Genomic DNA, 27,789 nt, shown 5'->3' with positions numbered 1-27,789 from the left:
ACTCCCTAATGAAGACCCTGATTGGCTCAGGCGCTTCAGGCCCCTCCCAAGGGAGGAGCCCGAGGTGCCTGAGCCAATAAGGATCTTAGGCCCCTCCCCATGCATCACATAATGCACTGGGACGGGGCTAAGGCCCCAGTTCATTGGAGGAGCAGGAGGGACTGAGCACCCCTCCTGCTCCCAACTTTTAGAGGTACGAGGAGGGGGCCGAGACATCCGTGTCCAGTGGCAGGAGGGAGTGGGCATCTCTCCTGCCATTTGTTTTTGGGGGGGAGGGAAGGAAAGAGTCAGCATGATGGCAGGAGGGAGTCTGCATCCCTCCTGCCATTTTTTTTTTAGCACGGTGGGGGGAGCACCGATTTGCAGGAGGGAGTTGGCATTTTTTGGGGTTTAAGGATGGGGGAAGGGATATAGCGCTTTGTCGGAGGGGAGGATTTTTCTTTTTTCTTTTATTGGCCAGATGTTTTGTGTGTGTAATACATGCAAAACATCAATGCCATTAAAAAAAAAATGAAAAAACCAGGCAGACCTCTCTGTAACACAGTTACCAACAGGTCTGCAGCAATTGGGTTTTAGGATAGTAAAACCTGATTCAAAATGCCAAGCAATTGTTAGTGAATCAATCGCTTGGCTATTTTGCATGGGGTTTTACTAATTTGCATGGGTGGATCAGAGAGGAGAGGAGATTCATCCGACAGCAGTTTAGTGATTCGGGTCGGAGAACACAAACGATCACAAAACCAGTAAAACTGGTTTTGCGACCATTGTTATAGGATCTACAGTAAATTACAGTAAATCTAGGCCATAAACATTTGTTCTCACCTGTAGGTGGCAACTATTGAGCAAAGGCTGACACTCCCTCTTCAGCAGAGGCTATGAATGCTGCTTTCAAAGCATCTCTGGCTAGCCTAGGCAAAAAAGCTGAGCCCAGGAGTCAAAACTATGTCTTCTGCATGACAACACACAGAACTGCTGTTGAACCACAGAGCAGGATTTAAATATGGTTTTGGTTCACCATTGCTGAAAGGGTAAAGGATAAAGGGGGATGAGACTTGATATACTGTACCATGTTTTCTGTGTGGCGGAACCCCATTTGTAGGGAAATAGCCAGATTCTGGGCAGGGTTTGTGATATTGCTATCCTTTCCTACAAAATTGTTTTAAGATTGTATGTTATGTATCTTTTGCAGGTAAAATCGTGTATCCTTTAGATTGTGTAAATCTAGCATATTGTTCATATGCAAAAGGTAATTGAAATATAAGGTTTATAGCATCTTAACTATTAGTAAAAGCAAATTTTAGTATTTTTTATTTTAACATGTTCCCTATCATCTTGGGTGCTTTAAGAGATGTTTGACTCAGGTGCAATAACTTTATTGCCCATCACTAACTTCCCTCTGTGGCAGCCCTTAGTGATGAGATTCTCCATTCATATTTCATGGAAACACATTTTTTTTATTTTGATTTTCATACTTCTGGTTCCTTGGAGCAGTTGAAGACTACTGGCATAAGAGCAAAATTTTCAAAATAATAAGGGGTGCTAAACTCAACTTACTCCTCCTTGGATGCAGTTATTTAATACTGGAGGTTTTCAACCACCCAATACATCCACCTATTATTGTTGGTTATAAATCAGTAATAGTCCACCATAAAACATTCTCAAAACATAGGATCTCATTTACTAAAGTAGAATAACCTGCTCATTTTCTTTCCTTTAGTCCCAACAGATCAGTTCAGAAATCTTCTGTTCCTTTTTGTATTTAAAGACTTCTCTGTTAAGATTCACAAAACTCTGTTTCAGCTGTAAGAACATTGAAGTTTTTCCTGTTATCCATGGCTTTCTAAAAGCAGAAGGAGATGTTTGTTTGGCGAATCCAATATATTTCACTGCTTTATTTGGAGCAGCTTCATAGAGTTCTGTATGGCAGAGCTAAGTTCTATACTTGATTTCCACTTGTTGGTAGATAGTTCTGGACTGATCTGTTGGGAGTAAAGGAAAAAAATTAGCACATGAGACCTAATGTAAGTACTTGCTGTCTTGTCACTACACATACGTTTGCAAATATTGTGAGGTAATTTTATAAAAGGTCTTTTCCATGTCTAAAATACCCTTTATATGTGTGCAACCTAACATTCCTATGAATTCTGTTTTGCCATCTTGAAATCAGAAAAAAATCAGCCTGAGATATCTCTCTTCTAGTAGGTATCACCCTTCTCTTTTATGTGCTGCTCCCTTGGATTTCTATACCCCAAATGTATGGCTCAACACTTTGACCTAGATTCTCTAACAGGCACCGATGTCGGCGGCTGCCTTAAAAGCGGCCGCTGATCGTGTGTCAATCATGTGACAGCGTCGGTTAGAGAATCCCACCTGCGACAGTGTCGGTTAGAGAATCTCACCTGCGACAGTGTCGGTTAGAGCAGTGTTTTTCAACCTTTTTTGGGCAAAGGCACACTTGTTTCATGAAAAAAATCACGAGGCACACCACCATTAGAAAATGTTAAAAAATTTAACTCTGTGCCTATATTGACTATATATAAAGTAATTCTCTTGAATAGGAATCAAATAAACACAAAGAAAGTATTTTATAATGCTGCCACCGCCAACAACACCGTTGGCGGCGGTGGCACTCAAGTGGCTAAAGAGCCGCAGTTTGCCAGCCTAGGGACAACACTGGAGGGTGGCCAGCTGTGCACCTCCTTGGGACGTAAACCCGGGGTGGGGCAGTCCGCCCTCCCCCCACCCTGGTATGCCACTATCTGTACCTCACTCCCTCCCTATGACCAAAAATTCTCCTTTCTTCTATTCCCCGTGTACACAACCATCTCTTTCCCTCCCTTCCTCTCTCCAAAGTCCATGCCTTCTGTGTCCAAACACTCATTCCCTCCCCCACCTCAGCATCTCTTTCCCTCCCTTCCTCTCTCCCAAGTCCATTTCTTCTGTGTCCAAAAACGCATTCCCTCCCCCACCTCAGCATCTCTTTCCCTCTCTTCCTCTCTCCCAAGTCCATTTCTTCTGTGTCCAAAAAGGCATTCCCTCCCCCACCTCAGCATCTCTTTCCCTCCCTTCCTCTCTCCCAAGTCCATTTCTTCTGTGTCCAAAAACGCATTCCCTCCCCCACCTCAGCATCTCTTTCCCTCCCTTCCTCTCTCCCAAGTTCATGCCTTGTGTCCAAAACGCACTCCCTCCCCCCTTTTGTGTTCCGTGTTTGCCTCCCAGCCCATCTTTGCAACTTTCTCAGCAAAACGAAGCTCAAGCCGCGAGGCTTGTCTTCTGCTTCCTGCCTGCCCTGCCGCACACAAATAGCCGAACGGAAGTATTCTCCGACGTCAGCGCTGACGTCGGAGGGCAGGCTTTGCTTAAGCCCTCCCTCCGACGTCAGCGCTGACATCGGGGAACGCTTGCGATCGGCTATATGTTAGCTGCAGGGCAGGCAGGAACAGAAGACGAGCCTCGCGGCTCAAGATGTATTGAACTCCGCGGGTCCCCCGTCCAGCTCTCTCCTGTCCACGTGGGGCGGACCGCCCCTCTCCCTAGACTGGTGGTACTGCCCTGATGGCGGCTCTGATCGTACGGCACACCAGGCAACATCTCGCGGCACACTAGTGTGCCGCGGAACAGCGGTTGAAAAACACTGGGTTAGAGAATCCCACCTGCGACAGCACCAGTTAAAGAATCACACCTCCGGCAAAGGGGTCTATGACAGTTGGTAGAACCTTCATACCGAATTGTCCTACATCTTCCAAATGTCCTACCCTGTCAGAAATGTCAAAATTAAAAATCTTAATAGTCCATGCCTTGCCATCAGCTGATTGTGGCAGGGGAATCTCTGATAAGCTGTGCTGGCAGATCTCCCCAAAACTGTGGTTTTGGCGAGTCCTGCTGCTTCAGCTGATTGGGGATTCCCTTGCCATGATCAGCTGAACCAACAGGGAGAACCCAAATTCCTATCTCTCTCCCTCCTTCCCACTCGCCGATCTCCCAGCCCCCTCCAAAAAGAGCCTCCGAGCCCGAAACCCCTCCACATCCCCAGAACCTTGCATCCTGGGATGCGCTGGGAGGGACCTAAGGCCCTAATTGGCTCAGGACCTTATGCCCCCATCACCACTTACTCCACACACCCCTGATATCCCCCCCCATATCTTTGGATGAAGAATTGACAGGAGAGATGCCCACTCTCTCCTGCCAATAGGGCCACCTCTTCAAAATAGCGGTCCTTTCCCCACCTTCCAGCACATATTGGGGGGGGGGGGGATCTAAGGCCCTGGATTACTCTGGAAGGGGCCTAAGACCATAATTTTTGACATTTCTGACAAGGTAGGACAAAAATTGGTAGGAAGATCCTACCAATTGTCTTCCTGTCAATTGTTGGGATCCACGGCAAAGATGGGCGCCAGAAATGTAGGCCAGGGTTTTCCAGGCCTACATTTCCAGCACCTATCTTTGATGTGAATCACGCCTTCAGAGGCACCTAATGCCACTTCTGGTATTAGCCATGCCTATAGTGGCATTAGGCTCTGATAGGTGCCTCCGGAGGTCAATTCTTTTATTTAGGTGCCAGTAGGCACTTTGAAAGTGTGAAATTCCGTTTAAAACAGTGTTTTCACTTAACTTAGGCACCAGTAGGTCGCCTACTAGCACCTGAGTTAAGGCGCCAGTTGTAGAATTTCCCCTTTCTTTCTTATACTGAAAGGTAGCTGCAAAGAACTTGAGCTTTCTTAGATCTTACCTCATTCAGTCAATTCCCTTAGTGATTGCAAAGATTATTTCATGTTTTCAGGGTTCAAAATATATCTTGATTTGTTGTGCTGAATTCAGATTTTATCCATTAATATATGGTAAATCTTTCTTATTTGATAGGAGAGAACCTACTATTGCCTGCCAAAACTCCTGTGGGTGTACTTCTGCAAAACTTGCAAGAATGCAATCAATATGAACTAGCTTTAAAGCATATAGTCAGATCCTTTGGAACCTGTCTTCTTCATGTAATTTCAAACAGCATGGATGTGTGTCTGAGTGCAAAGGTATACCTAATGTCAACAGAATGGAACCAAACAAAGTGCAGGGCTAAAAAAGATTAGTCTTGGTAGTTTTTTTTTTTGTTTGTTTGGTTTTTTTATAAACTTTCACTTCCTCAGGAGTATGCAAGCAAAATAATTAAATTGGGTCCAATGTTTCCCATGTACTTTACGGAAAGGAAAGATGTAACTTTGGACATGGTATAGTACTTCCCTCTGAGAACATTTTACTTACTCTGGCTCAGTTTTGTTGAATCACTATATTTGAAATTTGATTTTAGAAAGGCTAGGACTTACAAAATAATGATAATATTAAAAAAGAAGAATCTTTGCATGTATCTATAGTTACATAGGCCCCTGCTTAGGATATACCATGATTGCAATTTCCAAAGCCAATTACTTTGATAAATAATGATTTACATGAGAACATAAGAATAGCCTTACTGGGTCAGACAAATGGGCCATCTAGTCAAGTATCCTGTCTTCACAGTGGCCAATGTAGGTCAAAAGTTCCTAGCAAAAATCTAAATGGTAGCAACATTTCATGCTACTGATCCAAGGCAAGCAGTGGCTTCCCCCATGTCTCTCTCAATAGCAGACTATGGACTGAGAATTGCTCCCTTTTAATCCAGCTAAAAACATACATGGCACCCCTGAAGGTGTATTTTTGTGTGGGTTCAATAAAATTATGCATGTAGATATATTTTCAAATCTTCATGCATTGTTTAAAAATAATACCTGCACAACTGAAACAGAAAATATCTGAATGGTAACTCATCTTGAAAAATGTGTGAGCTAAATGTTTAAGTAAATAAACTGCCCACAGTGATTAAAGATTGCTATGTCCTTTCCCCACAGTTAAAAGTACCTGAAGACTTTAGGGCTAGATTCACTAAGCAAACTGATCGTGTACCGATCGGTTTGTGAGCCCTTTGTGACCTGATTTCCCTCCGACCCGATTCACTAACCTCTCCTCCGATCCGTGCATGCAAATGAGGGGAAACGGCATGCAAAGTAGGGCAAAGTAGGCAGGGACGCGATTCACTAAACAAATCTGGGACACCAATTAGGCTGGCCAATCAACAGAAGAAGCGACTGCTGGGGACCAGTCGCACACATCTCTGCCAACTCTCCTGCTCTCACTCTGCCCTGATCTTGCCCTACTCTCTGCCCCGATCTTGCTGTGTAGGAACAAAGGTTTGCAGCACCGAGGGGAATAACACGTTCAACCTCCTCGTGCGGCTCCTGTCCCTGCTCTGCTCTCTGCCCCGAGCTGTGCCCTGATCTTTTAGCCCTGCTTTCTGCCCTGATCATGTCCTGCTCTCTGTTCTGAGCTCCTACTCTCTGCCACATTCCCTGCAGTGCGAGCCCGCGGGTTTAAAGGGGGCTGCACTACGGCGTGTAGCCCCACTTTAAACCCACGGGCTCGCACCACAGGGAAGGCGGCAGAGTGTAGGAGAGTTGGGCGGGTTAAGGCCTAGCGTGTTCTGGCTGATTGCCCCCCCTACCCCCGCCTGCCTCCCTCTCTTCCTGCCTGCAAGGGACCATCGAAAGGCAAAGAAATGCGCATGCGTCTGGATCGCTCATTAGCGATTCCTGTGGTCAGTGGGGGGCGTTCCTCCGATTGCCCCCATTTAAATATTACCCTGTTGTGAATTGGTCGGCCTGCCATGGATTTGTCACGATCGGGCAGGTTAGTGAAAGTAGCCCTTTGTACCAAAGTGGGAAGTGTCAAATTCCCTCCCCCCTAAATGATCTTGAATATGCATGTGCTACTTTATTTGAACAATTCTTATGTGCAGTTTTATACAACTTTCATGTTTTCCTTATAGATATATGAGGAAAAAACAGTGAACAACAGTAAAGCCTTTATATTTTCTTTGGAAGAAAAATCGGTTTCATTGGTTAAAAATACTGCTGTGACATTAGTAGATAAGGTATGTACTCTGCAAAATAAAATAAAGTATTAATTTTCTGATGTGCTTTATGATTACTGGCCTCTGAAACAAAGTATCATTCTCCGTGTGTCAGAAATTTGTACCTAAAAGAAGCCCATTTTCTTAATTTGAAAAAAAAAATAAATTTAGAAATGGAATTTATTCAGCATTTGGGAAGTGGATTGGAATTAATCAATGAGACAAATATTCTTTGGATAAGACCCTCACATGATATGATACTTTATGAAAGTTTGAAGAGAAATGGGCTGGTTTTTCTATTAGAATCTCTTTTAGAATTCTGGGAGTAATATTTGATTCAACTTTATTACCAGAGGCTCAAGTTCCCAGAAGTGATTACTATTGCATTTTCCCTCCCTGAATTATTACATGAGTATTTATGGATTGCTAATATGCCCCAGAAGGAGTTCAATGTGATTTGCAATTTAGAAGAGCCTGGCCATATCCAGGGATTACATTATTTAATTAGGGTTCATGACATAGATAACTTGGTTTGTGTTCACGTAAGCATATGATTATGGTGCATGGTTTGGAGAGAAGATTGACTATATCTGATGTTACATAAGAACATAAGAATTGCCATAATGAGATAGACCAAAGGTTCATCAAGTTCAGTATCCTGTTTCCAACAGTGGCCAACTCAGGTCACAAGTACCTAGCTAGATCTCAAGTAGTAAAACAGATTTCATTCTAGGAATAAGCGGTGGATTTCCCCAAGCCATTTCAATAATGGCCTATGGCCTTCTCTTTTAGGAAATTATCCAAGCCTTTTTTAAACCCCACTAAGCTAACTAATTTCACCACATCCTCCGGCAGTGAATTCCAAAGTTTAATTACATGTTGTATGAAGAAATATTTTTCTGGTTTGTTTTAAATCTACTACGTAGTAGCTTCATCACATGTCCCCTAGTCCTAGTATTTTTGGAAAGAGTGAACAAGCGATTCACATCTACCCTTTCCACTGCACTCTATATTTTATAGATCTCTATCATATCACCCCTGAGCCATCTCTTCTCCAAGCTAAAGAGCCCTAGCTGATTTAACCTTTCCTCATAGGAAAGTCATCCCAAACCTTTTATCATTTTCATCGCCCTTCTCTATACTTTTTCTAATTCCGCTATATCTTTTTTGAGATACGGCAAATAAAAGTGCATACAGTATTCAAAGTGTGGTCGTACCACAGAACATTATAAATTTTCACCTTTGTTTTCCATTCCTTTCCTGATAATTCCTAACATTCTATTTGCTTTCTTAGCTGCCACCACACATTAAGCTGAGGGTTTCAACGTATCCTCAACAATGACACCTAGATCCTTTTCTTGGGCCGTGACTCCTAAAACAGCACCCAGCCTCACATAGCTATAGTTTGGGTTGCTTTTGTGACTAGGACAGGACATTGATGTTTTGAAATTTGCCTTTTTTGTAAAACATTCCAGATTGATTCCAAGCTGAATAAACTTAGGAGCCCTTTTACTAAGACGCAAACATCCAGCAGATGCTTTTTGATATGTATGCAGCCAATTTATCAAAACAAAGGAAAAGTACTCCATAAAAGCATCTGCTAAGTTGTGTGATGCATACAAGGCATATTTTGGCATGCCTGTTGAGGATCAAGACAAACCTTGGGCACCTCGCTTTACATGGGAGCACTGTCAAAAATTCTGGAAGGTAAGACAATTTTGTTTCTCACTAGGATGGTGGAATTTTCTGCTATTCAATTTCTTAGTTTAATTTTTAAAAATATTTAAATTTCAAATTTTCATTGTTCGAAAATATATCATATATGAAATATGTTGCAAGAATCTCATATACATTAGTCATAGGTAAAATTATTTTGTTGTTTTCTTTACCACAATTTCATTTTCTTCTTCAATAGGATGGTACAGAGGGGAAAAGAGAGCCAGGAAGTTTGCTATCCCTAAAATTTGGCAGGAATTCGCTGACCACTTAAGCAACTGCATGGTGGACCCTTCCAAATGTTGAACTGGCGAGCATGCATCTGCAGTCACATAACCGGACATTCCTTCATCCATCACCCCAGTGCTACATTGCCCTGAGCTGTCCATACCCACTCCCCCCAAAGAGAGAGCAGCTGCCTTCAGAAGAAAGTAGCAAGAGAGGGAGATGTTGTAGATTCAGTTTACAATATTAGTGGTGCTGCTGAAGAGAGAAACCCATACTATCCAAACCAAAAAGACCTTAATGACTTGATTAGAGGTCTTAGTCTCACCAAATCCACTGCCAAGCTTTTGACTTCTAGATTCAAACAACGGAACATTTTGAATGAAATTGTGCAAGTCACAGATCAAAGGAAACATCACCAAGTTTTTTCTACCTTCATCCATCAAGATGGGCTTTGCTTCTGCTATAATGTGACCAGTCTGTTTGAGGCAATTAGAATCGCCTGTAACCAAAAAAGCAGCATCTCTTCATTGACAGTTCATCCAAGAACATCAAAGCCATGCTTCTCCATAACAAGAACCTGTCTATTCCTTTGGCTCACTCAGTGCACCTCAAAGAGGATTACAACTGCATCAAGACCTTACTAGGCGCCTTGAAGTATGATGAGTGAGGCTGAGAAGTCATCGGACACTTAAAAATGGTGGCATTCCTAATTGGTCTCCAAGGCAGTTTTACCAAGTTTCCCTGCTATCTTTGCCTTTGGGACAGGAGGGACACAGAGGCAGGAGTGGCTACAGTGAACCAATTTCTCTGTGGGGAGAAACAACGTCAAATGGGAACCACTGGTGGACCCCCGGAAGGTGCTGATGCCACAACTGCACATCAAATTGGACCTAATGAAACAATTTGTCAGAACTCTAGATAAGGAGTCTGCAACTTTCAAGTACCTTCAAGATATCTTCCCTAATCTGTCTGAGGCAAAGGTTAAAGCTGGTGTCTTCGTCAGAACACAGATAAAGAAGATCCTGGAGTGCAAGGAATTTCCCAATTAGCTAACTAGGAAGAAGAAAGCGGCTTGGAACAGTTTGGTTGCAGTGGTTCGGAGCTTTCTGGGCAATCACAAGGCCAAAAACTATGTGGAGTTGGTTGAGAATCTGTTGAAGAATTACAGTAAAATGGGCTGTAGGATATCTTTCAAAGTCCTTGTCTTTGATGCTCATCTTGAGACATTCAAGGAGAACATGGGAGCATACTTAGAAAGGAGCAAGGTGAGCATTTCCACCAGGATATACTGGACTTCGAATGCTGCTACCAAGGACAATATAATGAGAACATGATGGGAGATTACATTTGGGAGCTGATTCGTGAAAGTGACTAACAATATAATCGCAAATCTTGAAAAACTACTCACTTCTAAATCTTCTGTGGTCATCTTTGTGTAAAATTCAGCATTTGCACATTTTAAATAGTTAAATTGCGAGATTTGACTATCCTGATCATAAAAGCAAAGTTTTATGGAAATAAACAACATTTTCTATATTTTTTAAGCATGAGCAATTAGGAAATTACTACCAAGGAGCAAAATATTTGTGTTAAGATGTTTATATAATGTACTGTGTGATACCTTATTGTACCCTCACTTTGTAATTTTTAGAGATGTTCTAGTTTCTTAGATATATACTCTGCGTTGAACATTTATACAAGATAGCTTCAGAATATTAAAAAAACTATATTGTATTTTATTGTAAGGCTGTTTTGGTGGAATTGAAAATATTGTTTACTTTCTACTCTTGCACAGTAGCAGACAGTTTAATAATATGTAGATGTAATAGAATTATAAACAAACTAAATTTTAAATAAAGGGATGCAAGAAAAGGGTCCGTCAGCTCTTTGTTACTCTTTCTAATTATACATGACTCACTATGGCATGCTATAAAAGTGACCCCGATGTGATACTTGGGGCAAGATTAGAAAATGATAGAGCTGACCCTGTGACTCAGTGGTAGTGCTAGATTCAATTCTAAATTCAGGCTTGCTCCATTCTAGGACAGCAGGGGCTGGGAGATTTGGAATTCTGCAAAAGTGGCTTCCATGATCACTGGGGGAAGGGAAAGAAGGGATGAGAGTTCTAGTGGGGACACTTAAAACAGTAGTATTCCTTCCCAGCCCTTGACAGTTGCAAATGGGTCAGGTTTTTAATGTATTCTTAATGAAATATGTAGGAGAGAACTAGCATACAAGGGAGGTGATACTCATACTAATTTGTCTCATGGATATCCTGAAAACCTAATTCATTTGTCGCCCTTGAGGATTACGAATGAATACGGCTGACTTGGGTAATTTTATAGCATGGTGCCTACTTGAGATGTCCCAAAAGGAACTTTTCTAAGCCTATTTTATAAAGGCAATATAGGCCCTTAGGTGCCTTTATAAAATTGGCATCCCAGAACCAGAAGCATGCATATGGCTGCTGCATGCATTTACACTTGCTCTGATGTTGATGTAAGTGTACATGTGTGTAGAGTATAACATAACAAAACAGCGGATTTTTAAACCGCATAACCGTGAGTATATTCACACATGCTTGTTTTAGAAAATACACACGTATATCACCTCTTCTCCACCCAGACTACCGTATTTTCGCGGATATAACGCGCACCATTGTAAAACGCGCACAGGGGTATAGCGCGCAGAAATCACGATGATATGTACAAAAACTTTTCTATACCGCGCTCAGGCATATAACGCGCATGCTGCCCGACTCTCCTTTCGCCCGCCCTGACTTTCCGTGCGCTGTCCCGACTCTCCGTTCACCCCCCCTGACTTCCGTGCACTGTCCTCCCTTGAAGTCCTGTCCCCCCTTGAAGGTCTGTCCCCATCCTGAAAGCCTGATGCCCCCCCCGACGTCCGATACATCCCCCCCCCCCGGCAGGACCACTCACACCCTCACCCCGAAGGACCGCCGACTCCCCAACAATATCGGGCCAGGAGGGAGCCCAAACCCTCCTGGCCACGGCGACCCCCTAACCCCACCCCGCACTACATTACGGGCAGGAGGGATCCCAGGCCCTCCTGCCCTCGACGCAAACCCCCTCCCCCCAACGACCGCCCCCCCCCAAGAACCTCCGCCCGTCCCCCAGCCAACCCGCGACCCCCCTGGCCGACCCCCACGACACCCCCACCCGCCTTCCCCGTACCTTTGTGTAGTTGGGCCAGAAGGGAGCCCAAACCCTCCTGGCCACGGCGACCCCCTAACCCCACCCCGCACTACATTACGGGCAGGAGGGATCCCAGGCCCTCCTGCCCTCGACGCAAACCCCCCTCCCCCCCAGCCGACCCGCGACCCCCCTGGCCGACCCCCACGACCCCCCCACCCGCCTTCCCCGTACCTTTGGAAGTTGGCCGGACAGACGGGAGCCAAACCCGCCTGTCCGGCAGGCAGCCAACGAAGGAATGAGGCCGGATTGGCCCATCCGTCCTAAAGCTCCGCCTACTGGTGGGGCCTAAGGCGCGTGGGCCAATCAGAATAGGCCCTGGAGCCTTAGGTCCCACCTGGGGGCGCGGCCTGAGACACATGGTCGGGTTTGGCCCATGTGCCTCAGGCCGCGCCCCCAGGTGGGACCTAAGGCTCCAGGGCCTATTCTGATTGGCCCACGCGCCTTAGGCCCCACCAGTAGGCGGAGCTTTAGGACGGATGGGCCAATCCGGCCTCATTCCTTCGTTGGCTGCCTGCCGGACAGGCGGGTTTGGCTCCCGTCTGTCCGGCCAACTTCCAAAGGTACGGGGAAGGGGGGTGGGGGGGTCGCGGGTCGGCTGGGGGGGAGGGGGGTTTGCGTCGAGGGCAGGAGGGCCTGGGATTCCTCCTGCCCGTAATGTAGTGCGGGGTGGGGTTAGGGGGTCGCCGTGGCCAGGAGGGTTTGGGCTCCCTTCTGGCCCAACTACACAAAGGTACGGGGAAGGCGGGTGGGGGTGTCATGGGGGTCGGCCAGGGGGGTCGCGGGTCGGCTGGGGGACGGGCGGAGGTTCTTGGGGGGGGGCGGTCGTTGGAGGGAGGGGGGGTTGCGTCGAGGGCAGGAGGGCCTGGGATCCCTCCTGCCCGTAATGTAGTGCGGGGTGGGGTTAGGGGGTCGCCGTGGCCAGGAGGGTTTGGGCTCCCTCCTGGCCCGATATTGTTGGGGAGTCGGCGGTCCTTCGGGGTGAGGGTGCGAGTGGTCCTGCCGGGGGGGGGATGTATCGGACGTCGGGGAGTCGGCCGGGCAAGAGGGCTTGGGCTCCCTCTTGCTCCGATCGTGGATGCGGGTGCGGGTGGGAGCGCGTGCGAGCGGTCGTTCGGGGTGGGGGTGCGAGCGGTCCTGCTGGGGGGGTGAATCGGGCGTCGGGCGGGGTGGGAACTATGTTTAAAAACTTTTGTATACCGCGCTCAGGCATATAACGCGCGAGGGGTATGCGCGGTACGTAAAATCACGTATAACGCGCGCGTTATATCCGCGAAAATACGGTATGCCTCATGAAATTCCGGCATAAACAGTGACAAATATTATAAAAGGTCTTTTCTGCGTAAAATTGATCATAACTGCAGAAAATCCTTTATCAAATTACCACTTAATTGTTGGATATATTGCTCACAATTATCAGGTTCTAAAATGAGGTACATAGCTCCTGCTGAGAGCTGGCTTCAATGACTTAAACAAGTGAATGAAGAGGGAATATAACTTAGGAAGGAAGGAAGTAGTAGTAAATGAAAGCTCACAATGCCAGTCCCCAGTTCCAGCTTTGATTCATCAAGAACTGAAAGGAGTAGAAGAAAACTCTGTAATAAAAAGAAATACAAGAAGGGTAAACAGAAGGTCTGCTGGGATACTTTGATTCATTTAAATTTGACCTGCATCTATGCAAGACCACTGCAGTTAGGGTTGCCTTACTGTTTGCAGTACAGCAGTTTTTGATGCAATTAGAAGACTGTGTTGATTCAAATCAAATGCAAAATGTTCCTACAATTTTAATTGTTATATGAAGTTATCCTAAGACATTACAACTAACTATGGTTGCATTATTTTATACAGATGTTTAATTGTCGTGTGGTGGATCATGGTCTGGCACTAGGGTATTGCACCCTATTACCAAAGAAAGATGTGTTTGAGAAGTTTTGGAATATCATAAGCAACACATGGCAGAATTATAGAAAAATTCTGGTAGGTTTGGGGCCACTTTTCTGCAATTTAACAGATAGATAATCTAAAATATCCATGGTACAGAAGAAGGTAATGCACGGAGGCTGAGTTAAGTCTTCAGTATCACTGGAGACGGTTGCGCCTGGATGTACAGTTGATTTTGCTGCTCTTCTAGGGATGTAAAATCCTTTAAAATCTTACTATTTAAAAGTTAGGAGGAAGGTGCAGTGATATAAGTCCCTTTCTCAGGCATGCCCGCACATTCCTTGGGCCTGCCCATGCAAATACCGTATTTTCTCGCATATAACGCGGGCGTTATACGTGGTTTTTACGAACCGCGCATACCCTTGCGTGTTATACGCGTGAGCGCGTTGTACAAAATTTTTTTTACATAGTTTCCCCCCCGACGCCCGATTCATCAACCGGAAGGAGCGCTCGCACTCCCACCCCAAAGGACCGCTCGCACCCCCACCCGAAGGACCTCTCGCACTCCCACAGCCTCCACCCTCCCCCATTGAGAAGCTGTCTACCTTGTTTCCGGATGCCAGTCCAGCTGCTTCCTCTGCCGGCGGTCCTGCCCCTTCTCAGAGCCCTGTGCTGCGCTGCTTTCTCTTCCGGCGGTCCCGCCCTTTCTCTGACATCAGAGAAAGGGCGAGACCGCCGGAAGAGGAAGCAGCGCAGCAGGGCTCAGAGAAGGGGCAGGACCGCCGGCAGAGGAAACAGCTGGGCTCGCTGGCATCCGAAAACAAGGTAGACAGCTTCTCCATGGGGGAGGGGGGAGGCTGTGGGGGTGCGAGCGGTCCTTCGGGTGGGGGTGCGAGCGGTCCTTCCGGGTGATGAATCGGGCTTCGGGGGGGGCATCAGGCTTTCAGGATGGGGACAGGACTTAAAGGGGGGACAGGACTTCAAGGGGGGACAGGACTTCAAGGGGGACAGGCAGACCTTCAAGGGGTGACAGGACTTCAAGGGGGGACAGGACTTCAAGGGGGACAGGCAGACCTTCAAGGGGGGACAGGACTTCAAGGGGGGACAGGACTTCAAGGGGGACAGGCAGACCTTCAAGGGGGGACAGGACTTCAAGGGGGGACAGGACTTCAAGGGGGACAGGCAGACCTTCAAGGGGGGACAGGACATCAAGGGGGGACAGGACTTAAAGGGGGACAGGCAGACCTTCAAGGGGGGACAGGCAGACCTTCAAGGGGGACAGGTAGACCGAAGGGGGTGAAAAAGCTATAAAATAAACCCACTAGCGTGTCAATGTGTTGAGAGGAAGAGGTGGTCTGGGAAATTCTGCTGAGAAAACTCCGGGTCCATTTCCACCCCCCTAGTCCACTCCACTCAACTGGTTCACACACTGAGTGGGTCTTTGGGTGTTGTTCCTGGGATCTCTTTCAGTGGTTTGTCAGTATCTCCTTGTGGTCCAAGGAAGGAAACTTTGTTAACCTTAGCATTGACCTTCAGAATATATTTGTAACAGCGCTGCTTGTGTGGCATTACCGTAGGCTATGTAGTGATGGAAAGAAAAAAACAGACCTTTGCACATTTTTGCACTAGGTATATGGTATAAGTATAGGTATTCCTGCACAGCTAAGTCCTTGTGAAGTTACGGTACCTTGTTCTTTCTGTATTTGACATCTAGCAAGGTCTCTGTTTGGAATGAAAGATTTATGTTATGGTAAAAGCAGATAGCGTTGCTGGTTTTAAAAAGGTTTGGACAAATTCCTGGAGGAAAAGTCCATAGTCTGTTATTAAGACATGGAGGAAGCGTCTGCTTGCCCTGGATCGGTAGCATGGAATGTTGTTATTCTTTGGGTTTTGACCAGGTATTTAGTGACCTGGATTGGCTACCATGAGAATGGGCTACTGGGCATGATGGACCATTGGACTGACCCAGTTAGGCTATTCTTATGTTCTCATCTGTAGGGGCCTTTGTTTTCACTTCTTATTTTAATGTATCTTTTTCTGGGAACTTATCAGTGTTTTTTAGAATGGAAACAAAAATGGACATAGGAGAACTCACGCATCATTCACACACCCTCCAACCAAAAACATCAAAAGAAAAAAACTGTTCATTCTTATAAACAACCGTATAACTTTTAATCTAGAGTTAGTGAGTATGAATTCAGCAACAAGAACAGAAATCACATGTTCATTCTTATAAACTATAACATTAACCGGTAGATCAAACGAAGTATCGAGGACAAAATAATCTAAATACAGTTACCGTAGTTACGTAGTTACTGAGGCTACAAGTTCAATCCCAGCCTGCTCTTTGTGACTCTGGGTAAGTCACTTAACTTGCCATTGCCTCAGTTATAGTTAGATTGTGAGCCTGTAAACCACTTTGGGTGAATCTCTTCATGAAAAGGTGGTTAATAAATCTCAATAAATAAATACTATCACTAAGACAAAAGTAAATTTTCTAACTAAGTAGGCTTTAAGAAGACATATTGATTACCATTCAAAGAAATAAAGTATTTACATGTTAATCTCAGGTAAAGGGTTCCATCCTTGGCCAAAATTTTGACTCTCAAACACAAAAGGACTTTCTTGTGGTTTGGGTGGCCCTTGCCATATCAACAAAACCTGTATCTATGGACCACAGAATAACAGATATTTAAAAAGAACAATTTTAGTATTTTCATTTTATCACTCTTTGGAGAATGTAACTAAAAAAAGTCATCGGTGGAAGACTCCAAAATTTTGTCAAATCTAAGGGATCAAATCCAAACTTGGCTATATTCTCCAAACAAGCACTAGAAGGTACATAATACAAATTATTCAAAGAAAAAATGCATTTCTTCAGATTTAAAAAATTTTTAACATCTGCTTAAAAATAATTTAAAAGTAAAATTTCTGTTGATAATAAACCCAGTGCATGAAAAATTTAAATATCAGAAATTCTTTGCCGTCAGGGAATTCTCCAGTCTTTTCACCCTGAAATGAATGGAAAGACTATCTCTGATAGAAGAGAAACTTATATATTGCTTTATCCTCTTTTCAATATGCCTGATTACTTTGAGGAAGAGGAGCAAAGGGTAAGGATATTGGCAGTGGGGATAGGATGACCAATTTGGCATTATCACCTGCAATAAATGGGAGATGCCAACCCCCACCCCACCATACCCTACACCAAGTTATACCTCTGAAAGCTCAATTTCAGCCACAAGCCTGGTTTACTACAGTAGATATTGCTAGCTAATATTAGACAGTTAAATGGACAAAATGAAAGATTTAATCATTAATTAGGGGTCTTTTCCTAACTGTTGGTGCATGCTATTGCTATTCTTACATGTATCTACTACAAGCCTATTGCATATAATGGTCCTGTAGCAGATAACCTAAGATAAACAATGTCAGCCTGTGCTAATCATGAGTAATTGCCCCACCCTTGTAACATTTTACACTTCTGTTATGCTCTGTTAAAGATATCTGTGGACTGTTTGAAGCAAAGAACCAATCAAGCTTATACAAACTTCTAATTCTTTTATTGAGTCTTACCTATAAAATACTAGCAGCTATCTCATTTTTAACAATTATATTTTCTGTCTATTTGGTCTAACTTTTGATTTTTACATTTGGATATAAGAGGCCTGATTACTGAGCTGTGGTACGTTAGTTTGTTCATGTATTCAAAAGCGCCATACCTTTAAGTATGCTGCCACTTATCCATTTGAGTTGGACCTGATATTTTACTTTTTAGGACAGCCCCTAGACCTTACTTCATCCCTTCTCCGAGTATATGTATAAATTTATCTGTTTGGATGTGAGTGAGATGAGGTCCAGTGCAGTGGATGGATAAAATTTACCCATAATCTTTTGACATTTTTTTTTAAAGCTTTAAGTGTTCAGTTCTGTAAGGGTTGTTGGGGTTTGGGGGGGAATATTTAGGCCAAAAATTATCAGTTTACTAGAACTAGTCCTTATATTAATTTTGAAGGAGATGCTTTCAAAAAACAAATGAGGAAGCTCTTTGACCAACATACATCATGAGAAAAGGCTAGAAACATATCCTTAAAATGTTTGACATTTATTCTTTGGCTTAAAAGACGAGAGAGATTTTCAAAGTTTATTGATCAGTACCTAATTTACACATTTGCTGTAGGCGGTTGCTAAGGTTGGAGCCCAGTTAGCCAATCTGTACAGTGATGCAGAAGAAAACCAGAAGTTTAGAGATATAATCACTGATGCAGAATGGGGCATAAGACTCAGCGAATTTGGTGTAAGTATTTTTCAGTTCTTTTAATAAGCACTTTATCAATTTCTTGAGCTAGCTGAAAGTTCAGTAATAGCAGTATATGAACTAGATTCCTGATTAAAATCTCCAGTAAGTTCTCTTTCAAATCCATACTCTTCAGGCTAGCCTAGACTGCTGCAAAGCCAACTTCTCCAAGTAAATTACGATAGCTTGTACGTGGTCTCTAGTAAGGACACCTGTTGGCAAGCTGAAGAGAGGCTCTTAGCGAATTCCACTGGGAATTGTGCCATTCCCTCTTATCTAAGCACGCATTTATCTCGGTAAATGACTTTGAAATATACTATCCCTGTTTGAATATTCTGAACATGTAAAAAAGTAGTGATTGAATGCAAAACTGCTCAACATCTGTGGTGTTAAATTTGGTTTTGATTTATATTTTTTTTTTTTTTAGATTTCTTTCCAATCTGTATTTAGGCAACCTTCAGGAAGGAAAAAAGAACTCGTCAGAACTCTTGTACAGAATCCAAATGTAGATACAGAGAATATATTGAACTTTTGCAGGTAATACTTAAAGCTGAAAAGAGATTGTATTTCCTATATTCCATCTTTATTTATATACACTTTAAAGGAGCAGAAGCAGGCTGCAGCACCATTTTCCTACCACATGGTTTGTGAGTACAGGCTGTGACAGTCTATGGGGAAAATTGAGGGGGGTCCTGACTACTATGTTTTGACTTTTTTGCAGTAAGTCCGTGGTACCCCCTTCCCTAAAATCCTATTTTATGAAGTTTTTGTTCAGCTCTGAAGCAGATTTTGGCACTAAAACGCTTCTGTCATGGCCATCTTTGATTTCCTGATTTTTTATCTAAGTTCTCAAACCTTTAAAACACCTCGTTTTTCCTCAAAACTGATAGGAATGGAGTTCTAAGACCCTAATACCCCTATAATCATGTCTTATTTGCACTGGATGGGTGGCTGAAGAGCGCCCTTATACCACATGTCAAGCAGCACAGGATGGAGGAGCGGGAGCTTCATCTTAGACCCTCCACAGGCCTCTAGGGTTGGAGAAAGGTAGATGGTCCTATCGGTGCAGATGAAACACTTTCTGGAGCCCCGGAACAGTATCCCTGTGCACCTTAAGGGCGTAGAGGCTTCGCAGCCTAAGAAAATGCATTTTCTTCACTCTTAGGGGCAAGGAGAATTGCCCTCTCAGGCCTTTACCTCCTTTGGCAGTCTTTTGCGCAAGGCAGAACTCTGCTGGTCGGGTCCGTTAGCGAACAGGCCAGTGCACAGGCCCCTCAAAAGCACTTCTTTCCTGAGAGCAGAGCATATCCTAGATTCAGAGGATGAGGCTCCCAAAGTGAGGCTTCCCTGATAGGAGTTGCAGCCTCCAATTTGGAGGACCAGGAGGTGATCTCAGCTGTTGACCAGGCAGACAATCCCACCGTTCGCTGACTTTTTAAGTCCTCCGCTTTGCTGAAGCTCATTACCAAGTCTCTTTGGAAACTGAAGACAGACTCTCCATAAACCCCATCCTCCCAGAGTTTTCTTCTGAGCAGGGTCTGGGCTCAGCCCATGTCTTTTCTGTGACACTCGGACATGAGGATCCTAGTCACAGAGCCCTAAGATTCCCCTGAAAGCTCCCTGAGGTTGCTAAAACCATGGTTAAACTGTATCCCTTGGATCAAGAGTTCCAGCAGATGTTTGCTGTGCCAAAGGTGGATTCCTTGGTGGCCCAAGTACCATACTCACTTCCTGCCAAATGAAGATAGCATAGTTTTAAAGGATCCACAGGGCCGCAGAGTGGATACGGTCCTCAGGAGTCAGTTTGAAGCCCTAGCATTAAAAATTAAGACTGCAGCTGTTGTCTCCTTCGTGACATGTGCCTGTCATTCTAGGTTACAAAGTCCGGAATGGCGGAGGCTGGACTCCTGCCAGAGCTGGTATTAGCTGGAGTGGACTATGTTGTTGTTGTTTTATTATTTATAACCCGCTTTTCCCAAAGTGGATCACAATGTAAACATGCATAATAAAAATACAGCCTTTTGCGCCGCTCTCTGCAAGAGAAGACTCGGAGGCAGCCGCGTCCAGCGAGGGAGGGTGCCAGAATTAAAATAAGGTTAGGTATTCACTCCAAAAATGCACTCTTATTTCCACCCACTTTTTTGGGGGGGAAAAAAGTGTGTCTTATGGAGCGAAAAATAGGGTAAAATGTATTGTAAACTTCGACCTTTACTGCATATGTTTACTTGTAAGCCACTTAGGAGATAAGCAGATAAGTTCTTTAAATAAATAAATAAATGTGATATTTCATTTACTGCCAAAGTTCTAAAGTTGCTTACAGAATAATTATAGCAATAATAAAACAAGTATACATAAAACAATACAAACAAAATATTGCTGCTCCATGGATAAATTTGTCCCTGCTCCTCAAATGTCCCTTACCTTCTGCTTTAAAAAGATAGAATGTGGACAGGCATTAGATTTGGCTGGCCAAAATTTATGCATTTGGCTTAGTACTGCTGGTGGTGTTCAATATTGACTCAAATAATAAAAGATTGGATAGTGTATCCAGGCTTCATAAAATTCCATTTGTCTGTTTTAGCACTTATGCACTGAATAGTGATGCAGCTCTCCAGCAATATATTGAGACTCTTCTGCTCCAAAGAGCTAAGATGAAGCACGGTGAAGGTGATTCTTCTGCTGCACAATTGCCTGACTCCAGACTCCTAGCCAAAGCAGTAGAAATCATTCCTTTACTGCAAAACACACAAGAGCTGGTCATTGGTCTCAGCGGAATTCTGAACAAGGTAGAAAACTTTCAAGGCAAAATTTATTATTTATTGGGATTTATTAACCCCTGTTTTTCATGAAAAGATTCACCCAAAGTGATTTACAATATACTGAATAGTAACCAGGTGCTCTTAAGTATTTTCCCTATCTGTCCCAGGAGACTCACAATCTAACTGTTGTACCTGGGGCAATGAAGGGCTAAGTGACTTGCCCAGAGTCACAGGGAACAGCTCCAGTTGTTCACTCTTAAGCCTATCAAGTCCTTATAAGTTTGCATGCTCACCTTATTGCTTTGTTGTGTAATGATTTTATTTTAAGCATCTAAAATAATTATCAAATGTCATTTAATATACTGTACGTTTGTAGTATATATAAACTGATATGCTTCATATATTTGTCAGCTGAATTATTTTGTTTAATACCATTTTCTGGGTCGCCTGGTAGACCGGTACAGTTCTTACTGATGGGTAATACCTCACTATGGGCTCCTTTTACAAAGGTGCGTTAGGGCCTTAATGCGTGGAATAGCTGGCATTAGTTCTAGAAGCGTAGCACGGGTTTAGCGTGCGCTAAAATCCTGTGTGCGCTAAAAACGCTAGTGTACCTTAGTAAAAGGAGCCCTATGACCAGCAAGTGGAGACTGAGACCAAAACTTGGTTGTAGTAAATTAGCTGAGGCTCCCTCTACCATCCCAGTCTTTTCTGTCTCCAGCAGGTGTGGTAAGACAATTTGGCTCCCTCTGTTAGGGCTGTTGGAATTTGTGTTAGGACTCCTGGTTCCCTTTCTTTTGCAGGACGGAGCTTGGATGGGTCCTGTTTGGAGATCTGTCCGAACTTGGGGGGGTGTCAAATCCGGCGGATCTAGTGCTGGGTCCCTCCCCCCCCCTTTCCTCCATCTCCCCAAGTTTTTGTAGAGGTGCCTCAGCTGGCAGCCTGGCCACCGATACCAGACAGGCCTTTAGCTTTGAGATCCGTGGAGTCTGTTCTGAAAAGAAAAAAAATCCTGAGGTTGTGCCGGTCTAAAGGGCTCTTTCCCTTTAAATTTACTGTGTTTTATTGTCTTTTTCTACTAATCGACACTTTTATTCTAGCTAGGTTGCATCTGGAGCAATGAGCACTTTTGCAAGGAGAAAAGTGCTTATTTTAATCCAGCTGCAAGGCATTCGCAGCTGGCCTATTCAAGCTCAGTTGCCTTGTATGAGCTGTTGCGAACTTCGGCCAAGTCTATGGTTTTCAGGGTGGCCGCCCGTTGTACCTTGTGGCTTAGGGCAGGGTCGGTGGATGTGGCCTCTAAAGCTCTAAAACTGTTGAGATTTCCCTTTAAGGGTCTTTCTTGTTTGGTGAAGAGTTGGACAGGTTGGTTTGGACTCTAACTGATTCTAAGGTGCCTCATTTGCCTGAAGACAGAGCTAGGCCGTTGGTGCGAGGTGGCACTGCTCGGGGGCACATGCGTGATTTCCGCAGGCTCCGCCCTGGTTGAGGGGCCACTTCCTTTCCAGCCTTGGGGGCTTCCTGGGGCCGTTTCAGCGTATGCAGTCCTTTCAGGGGGCCCACCGGGCAGCTGGGAATGCCGCCACAGTTTCCCTCACTGCCCGCCCTGCCCAATGACTCCTTGCCGGCACCCCCTGGTTCCAGAGGGTGCCTTTCTGCATGAGTTCTTTCCAAAGTTGGCAGAGATCACATACGATCAGTGGGTCCTGGAGGTGATTAGGGACGGTTATGCTCTAGAGTTTGCCAGAGCCTTGCCAGATCATTTTCTCACTTCTCCATCTCAGGTGGCATGGAATAAGCAGGCCTTGCGCCACATCCTTCAAAGATTGCTGGATCTCAAAGCAGTGGTTTCTGTGCCCCCTCAGAAGTGTTGCACTGGCAGGTATTCGATTTACTTTGTGGTGCCCAAAAAAGAGGTGACCTTTCGGCCCATCTTAGATTTGACAGGGGTCACCAAGGCTCTCCATGTTCCATCTTTTCGCATGGAGACCCTGTGGTCTGTCATTGTGGCGGTTCAGCCAGGGAGAGTATCTGACTTTTCTAGATCTGATAGAGGCCTCCTTGCATGTTCCAATCTGGGCCTCCTATCAGCGCTTCCTTCGCTTTGCGATTTTGGGTCAGCACTATCAGTTTTATGATCTTCCCTTTGGTCTGGCCACAGCCCCGCAGATGTTCACCAAGGTTATTGTGGTTGTGGCGGCAGCTGTGTACAAAGAGGGCATTCTGGTTCATCCCTATCCAGATGACTGGTTGATTTGAGCAAAGTCATTCCAGGAGAGCACCTGGGTCATGGCTCGGGTGGTGGAGTTCCTGCAGTCGCTGGGATAAGTTGTCAACCTTTCAAAGAGTCGGTTGGCCCTCTCTCGGCACCTGGAGAACCTTGGGGTTCTGTTCGACTCCTCCTTGGGGAAGGTCTTCCTCCCAGAGGCCTGGATAAGCAAATTGCAATCTCAGATTCGCCTGCTTATGGCGTCTCAGTGTCCTCTGGTGCAGGTTTTTCTCCATGTCTTGGGTTTGATGGTGGCTTCCCTAGACGTAGTGGGGTGAGCTCGAGCCCATATGCTTCCTTTTCAGTATGCTGTCCTTCGGGGGTGGTTGCCCCAGAGGCACAGTCTGTACTACTCTGTCCCTCTTTGGGATTTAGCTCGCTGCAGTCTTAGTTGGTGGTTCCAGACCCCCCATTTAGTCCAAGGGGTAAGTCTGGCGCGGCTACAGTGGATGGTGCTTCTCACGGATGCCAGTCTCCTCAGTTGGGGAGCACATTACCTAGTTCACTCAGCTCAGGGCACCTGGTCCACAGAGGAGGTGTCCTGGTCAATCAATGTTCTGGAGACCAGAGCCGTACATCTGGCGCTGTTAGCCTTCCACTCCTTTTTGATGGGCAAGTCGATCAGAGTTCTTTCAAACTATGCCACAGCGGTGGCCTATGTCATTTGTCAGGGGGGGCACCAAGAGTTCTCTGGTGGTGCAGGAGGCTGCTCTGCTCATGGTCTGGGCAGAGTATCATCTTCTGGACTTCTCAACTTCCCACAAAGCAAGAGTGGAGAATGTTCATGTGGACTTCCTCAGTCGTCAAGTGCTAGATCCTGGAGAGTGGAATCTCAGTCCCGTAGCCTTCCAGTTAATAGTGCAGGCTTGGGGTTCACCTCTCATGGACTGATGGCCACGAGTGTCAACGCCAGAACACCCCGCTTCTTCAGTCAGTGTAGAGTCGGTCAGGCTGAGGGGCTAGATGCTCTGGTTCAGCCATGGCCGATGGGGGTGCTTCTGTATGAGTTTCCTCCTTGGCCCTTGGTGGGCAGAGTTCTTCTTCGCTTTGTTCGTCATCCCAGCCTAGTAATTCTGGTGGCCAGCGTCCATGGTATACAGACCTGGTTCGTCATTTGTGGGGTATTTTAAGTACTAGCTAATACTTTTTGTAATATTGAATGAAATCTTTTGAATATGAAAGAAATATTTATATTTAAAGATAAAACAAAAATAAAAGAACAAAAAATATTTATTAAAAAATACTTATTAATATTTATTGATCCAATGACGATGCAACACTTAAAGCTTTTGTGAAATGAAAACTTATTGAACACAAAGTGGTGTTTCTGAGGATCACTAAACTCTTGAAGGGTGTTATATATGAGGAGATATTGCAAGAGACTATTCCCTAACTATTGACAGATATTTATTCTTCAGCAATTTGTCATTTAATGTGTTGGAAAGTATTTGTTTTTGGAAATTCATTTTAATGTGATTTGTTATGATAGATGGTTTGATTGTGTGACTTATATCTGTTTTAAATTGATTTATATGTTGCTTTGTTCTCCTCCTAGATATAGGTGGATTATAAATAATAAATCAAACCAAACTACATACAGGTCGCTCAAAAGCAGGCTCATACTTTCCATACTCACTTCACCTCTTCAAGTCTTTCTTTAGTAGATGCTCAGTTACTGCACAAATAAATATGTCAACACTTAGAACCTGTATTTTACTCCTGTGGGAATCCCTTTCTTTCCCCCACAGATATTGCATGGCAAGAGGAGTGCATGAAGCAGTAGTACTGTTATGTGCATAGATTTGTAAGGTAAATGAGGCAGTATAGCAAGTTTAAATAAACAATAAGTGAACCACAGCACATCAGACTACTTTCTGCTCCTCTGCTGGCCTATTCATTTGAACTGTAGGGCTATATAGAAGCCCACATGAACAGCCCACTTGAACAGCTGGGTCTACTCTGGCAGAGGAACCTGTCTGATGTGCTTTAATAGCTCTTAGGTTTGCAGGCAGTATAGAAGAAATTACATTTTAAAAGCTGGAGCAAGGAAGAGAGGTAAAGAGAAAGAGGTGATGGTGTGTGTCTGAGGGGAGATGGAGGTAGAAATACATCCCTGTGGAGGAAGAAGAATCATAAGTGGGAGTATTGAACAGTTATCTCCTAACCCTGCCCTTAGATGCACTGGAATAATGATAATTGTACAAATATTTCCAATCAAATATTGTTTATTAAAAATTAGTGGAGTAGTTTCAAAAGGCATTTGTACAATGGAGACACATTACAGTCAGAAGTGTAAATACAGCTTTTCTGAATAACGGTCTTAAAAGCATTTGCGTTTACTTATATACCTAATATATGACAACATTCTTCTACCTCCATATAATTGGTCAAAAATATTTGATACCATATAAGGCTCCCTTCTATACATTCACATGGGGGGAGGGTGGTTTTTTCCCCATTACAAAATAATTCCTAAAAGTTACATTCTAATATTAGCTTAAATAATAATAAAGAAAAATACTGAAGAAAACAATTATAATATTATAATATACTTACAAAGGAAAATATTCATGCACATAGTTTTAAATCAGCTTTCTCTTGTGTTCCTTAAAAATCAAACTGCTTCTCTTCCATGTTACTGATTGATTTAACAGTGTGCACTGAGAAGTCCTTTGTCTTACAGTGAAAAAAAGGGAATGGCTAACCTACTTTAAAGAATTCTAATTTTTCCTATATAAGTCATCTAAATACATTTTGAAGTAGCTATATTCTAATCTAAGGCATTTAAATGAAAGTTCCTACATTTTTAGTACTGACTTGTATTGTAATAGCTTATTAAAATTTGGTACAGATAATCATACATGCATTTACACACACATGCCCATATGTGTCCAATTAGTGTTTCTAACTTTACTCTGCTAAAGAAGGGCCCCTTGGAATGTGAGCCCTGTAGCCCAGAGTAAGAAGAAAAATCCATCTCTATAGCAACCAGGTCAAAGGCCAATCTGTGTCTGCCCATGGGTCTCTGGAGTGTAAACCTCCTAGACCAGACTGGGCACAAATTGAACAATGAACCTCTGTGAAACTAAGGGCTCCTTTTACTAAGCTGTGCTAGCAGTTTTAGCGCACACTTAGCGTGCGCTGCAATACCACGCACACTAGATGCTAACGCCTCCATTGAGCTGGCGTTAGTTTTTGGCGCATAGCGCGGGGTTAGCACACGTGGCAATGTAGCGCGCTAAAAATGCTAGCGCACCTTAGTAAAAGGAGCCCTAAGCTGCAGGCATCTGGTTTGTATTTTCTCTAGCTTTCAACAGAGCTTATCAATCAATTCTAATGCTCTAAGATGAATTCCTACTCTTCTCCTGCCTCTCTTAAATGTCCACAGCACAAAGCACATGTTCTTTCATATCAATATCTTAACATTTTTATCCCCTCTTTGTCTATCTGGTTCTGTATCCTGGTTATCCAATTTTGGTTTTATATAGCCACTCATAAAACTTTCTCACCTGATCTTGGATTAAGTCCTTATCTTATATTATATTTTCCCTAACTAGTAAAATCCTGAACAATAGTAAGAAAGTGTAGTGGCTATTTTTTTATTTCATGTTTGCCTATGCCACCAAATACCTGTCCATTTTTAATAGGCTGCAACCTCCAGGCTCATTTGAGCCAAAGGGCCACATCAGTATTGCATGCAAGAGATGACTTTGGGAGCAGATGGCATTAGGGGTCTCGCTGGGAACTAGAGGAAGAGAGAACTGGGAGGAGAACAAGGAAGGAAAAAGCAGGAGGGGATTTCAGATCTTATGAGGGCTTCTGCACAAAAAAAAAAAACCGCTACAAATAAACTATGCAGAATTTTTAATATTCTGCACAGAATTTTCAAAGATTTTTTTTGCAGAATCCCCCCAGGAGCAGTAGTTGATGTATTTGGACAAGTAACTGCTTTTCATGGTACAGTAATGAAGCGTGTAGATAAAAACACAAACTGTGAATTGAACTGATAGTGCTGAAAGCCTTTGGGACAGCCCAGTACTACGCTATGCAAGACTAAACTATATCAGTTTTATAGCACACGAACTAATGCAAGATACTAATTTTAGAAAGATTTTTTCTTTGTGCATAAAACAGCTGGATCCTTATGACTATGAAACTATTGAAGGAGTCTTGATGGTTATACAGGCAGCAGATGAAAAGAATACAAGTATCCAACTGAAACAGGTATAAGACAAGATTAACAAAATGGAGAGTAATTTTATAATAAGCCATTTACATGTGAAGGGCAGGTAGACTCCTATTTTATAAAGATACATGGAGGGGCTTTTTCAGTATGATGTCTAATTCCAAGTTTAGATGTTTTATGGAATGTGCACAAAAATCCATTAGCGAACATGATCATTTTGAAAACAGGAAAATTGTCTATCTTTTTCTTTCAAAAATGACCATTTTTCAGATGTGATTGTCCTCAGGGTGTTGATTTTTTGGTACCA

The 27,789-nt window shown here is 43.9% G+C and overlaps 2 protein-coding genes across 9 annotated transcripts in view; one reads left to right on the top strand and one right to left on the bottom strand.

Moving 5' to 3' along the window:
* Nucleotides 1–27,789, top strand: part of KNTC1 (kinetochore associated 1) — a 262,047-nt gene that overhangs the window by 145,320 nt on the left and 88,938 nt on the right. For all 3 annotated transcript variants that reach the window (XM_033954527.1, XM_033954525.1, XM_033954526.1), the window contains 8 exons: nt 1,190–1,246; nt 4,861–5,024; nt 6,851–6,955; nt 13,939–14,067; nt 18,152–18,268; nt 18,696–18,805; nt 20,850–21,054; nt 27,431–27,520. In XM_033954527.1, coding sequence (XP_033810418.1) covers nt 1,190–1,246; nt 4,861–5,024; nt 6,851–6,955; nt 13,939–14,067; nt 18,152–18,268; nt 18,696–18,805; nt 20,850–21,054; nt 27,431–27,520 — 977 coding nt within the window. The remainder of the gene's footprint in view (nt 1–1,189; nt 1,247–4,860; nt 5,025–6,850; nt 6,956–13,938; nt 14,068–18,151; nt 18,269–18,695; nt 18,806–20,849; nt 21,055–27,430; nt 27,521–27,789) is intronic.
* Nucleotides 1,269–27,789, bottom strand: part of LOC117364850 (hydroxycarboxylic acid receptor 1-like) — a 206,749-nt gene continuing 180,228 nt past the window's right edge. For 5 of the 6 annotated variants that reach the window (XM_033954532.1, XM_033954533.1, XM_033954531.1 and 2 more), the window contains one exon: nt 1,269–1,979. The gene's annotated coding sequence lies outside the window, so the exon portion shown is untranslated. Of the gene's footprint in view, nt 1,980–13,625; nt 13,686–27,789 lie in introns of all 6 variants that reach the window. The other variant, XM_033954535.1, reaches the window with a different exon arrangement.

This window comes from Geotrypetes seraphini, chromosome 8 (genome assembly GCF_902459505.1).
Source record: "Geotrypetes seraphini chromosome 8, aGeoSer1.1, whole genome shotgun sequence".
NCBI lineage: Eukaryota > Metazoa > Chordata > Amphibia > Gymnophiona > Dermophiidae > Geotrypetes > Geotrypetes seraphini.
The sequence above is the reverse complement of the archived record's forward strand: the minus strand, read 5'-3'. Positions and strand labels throughout refer to the sequence as shown.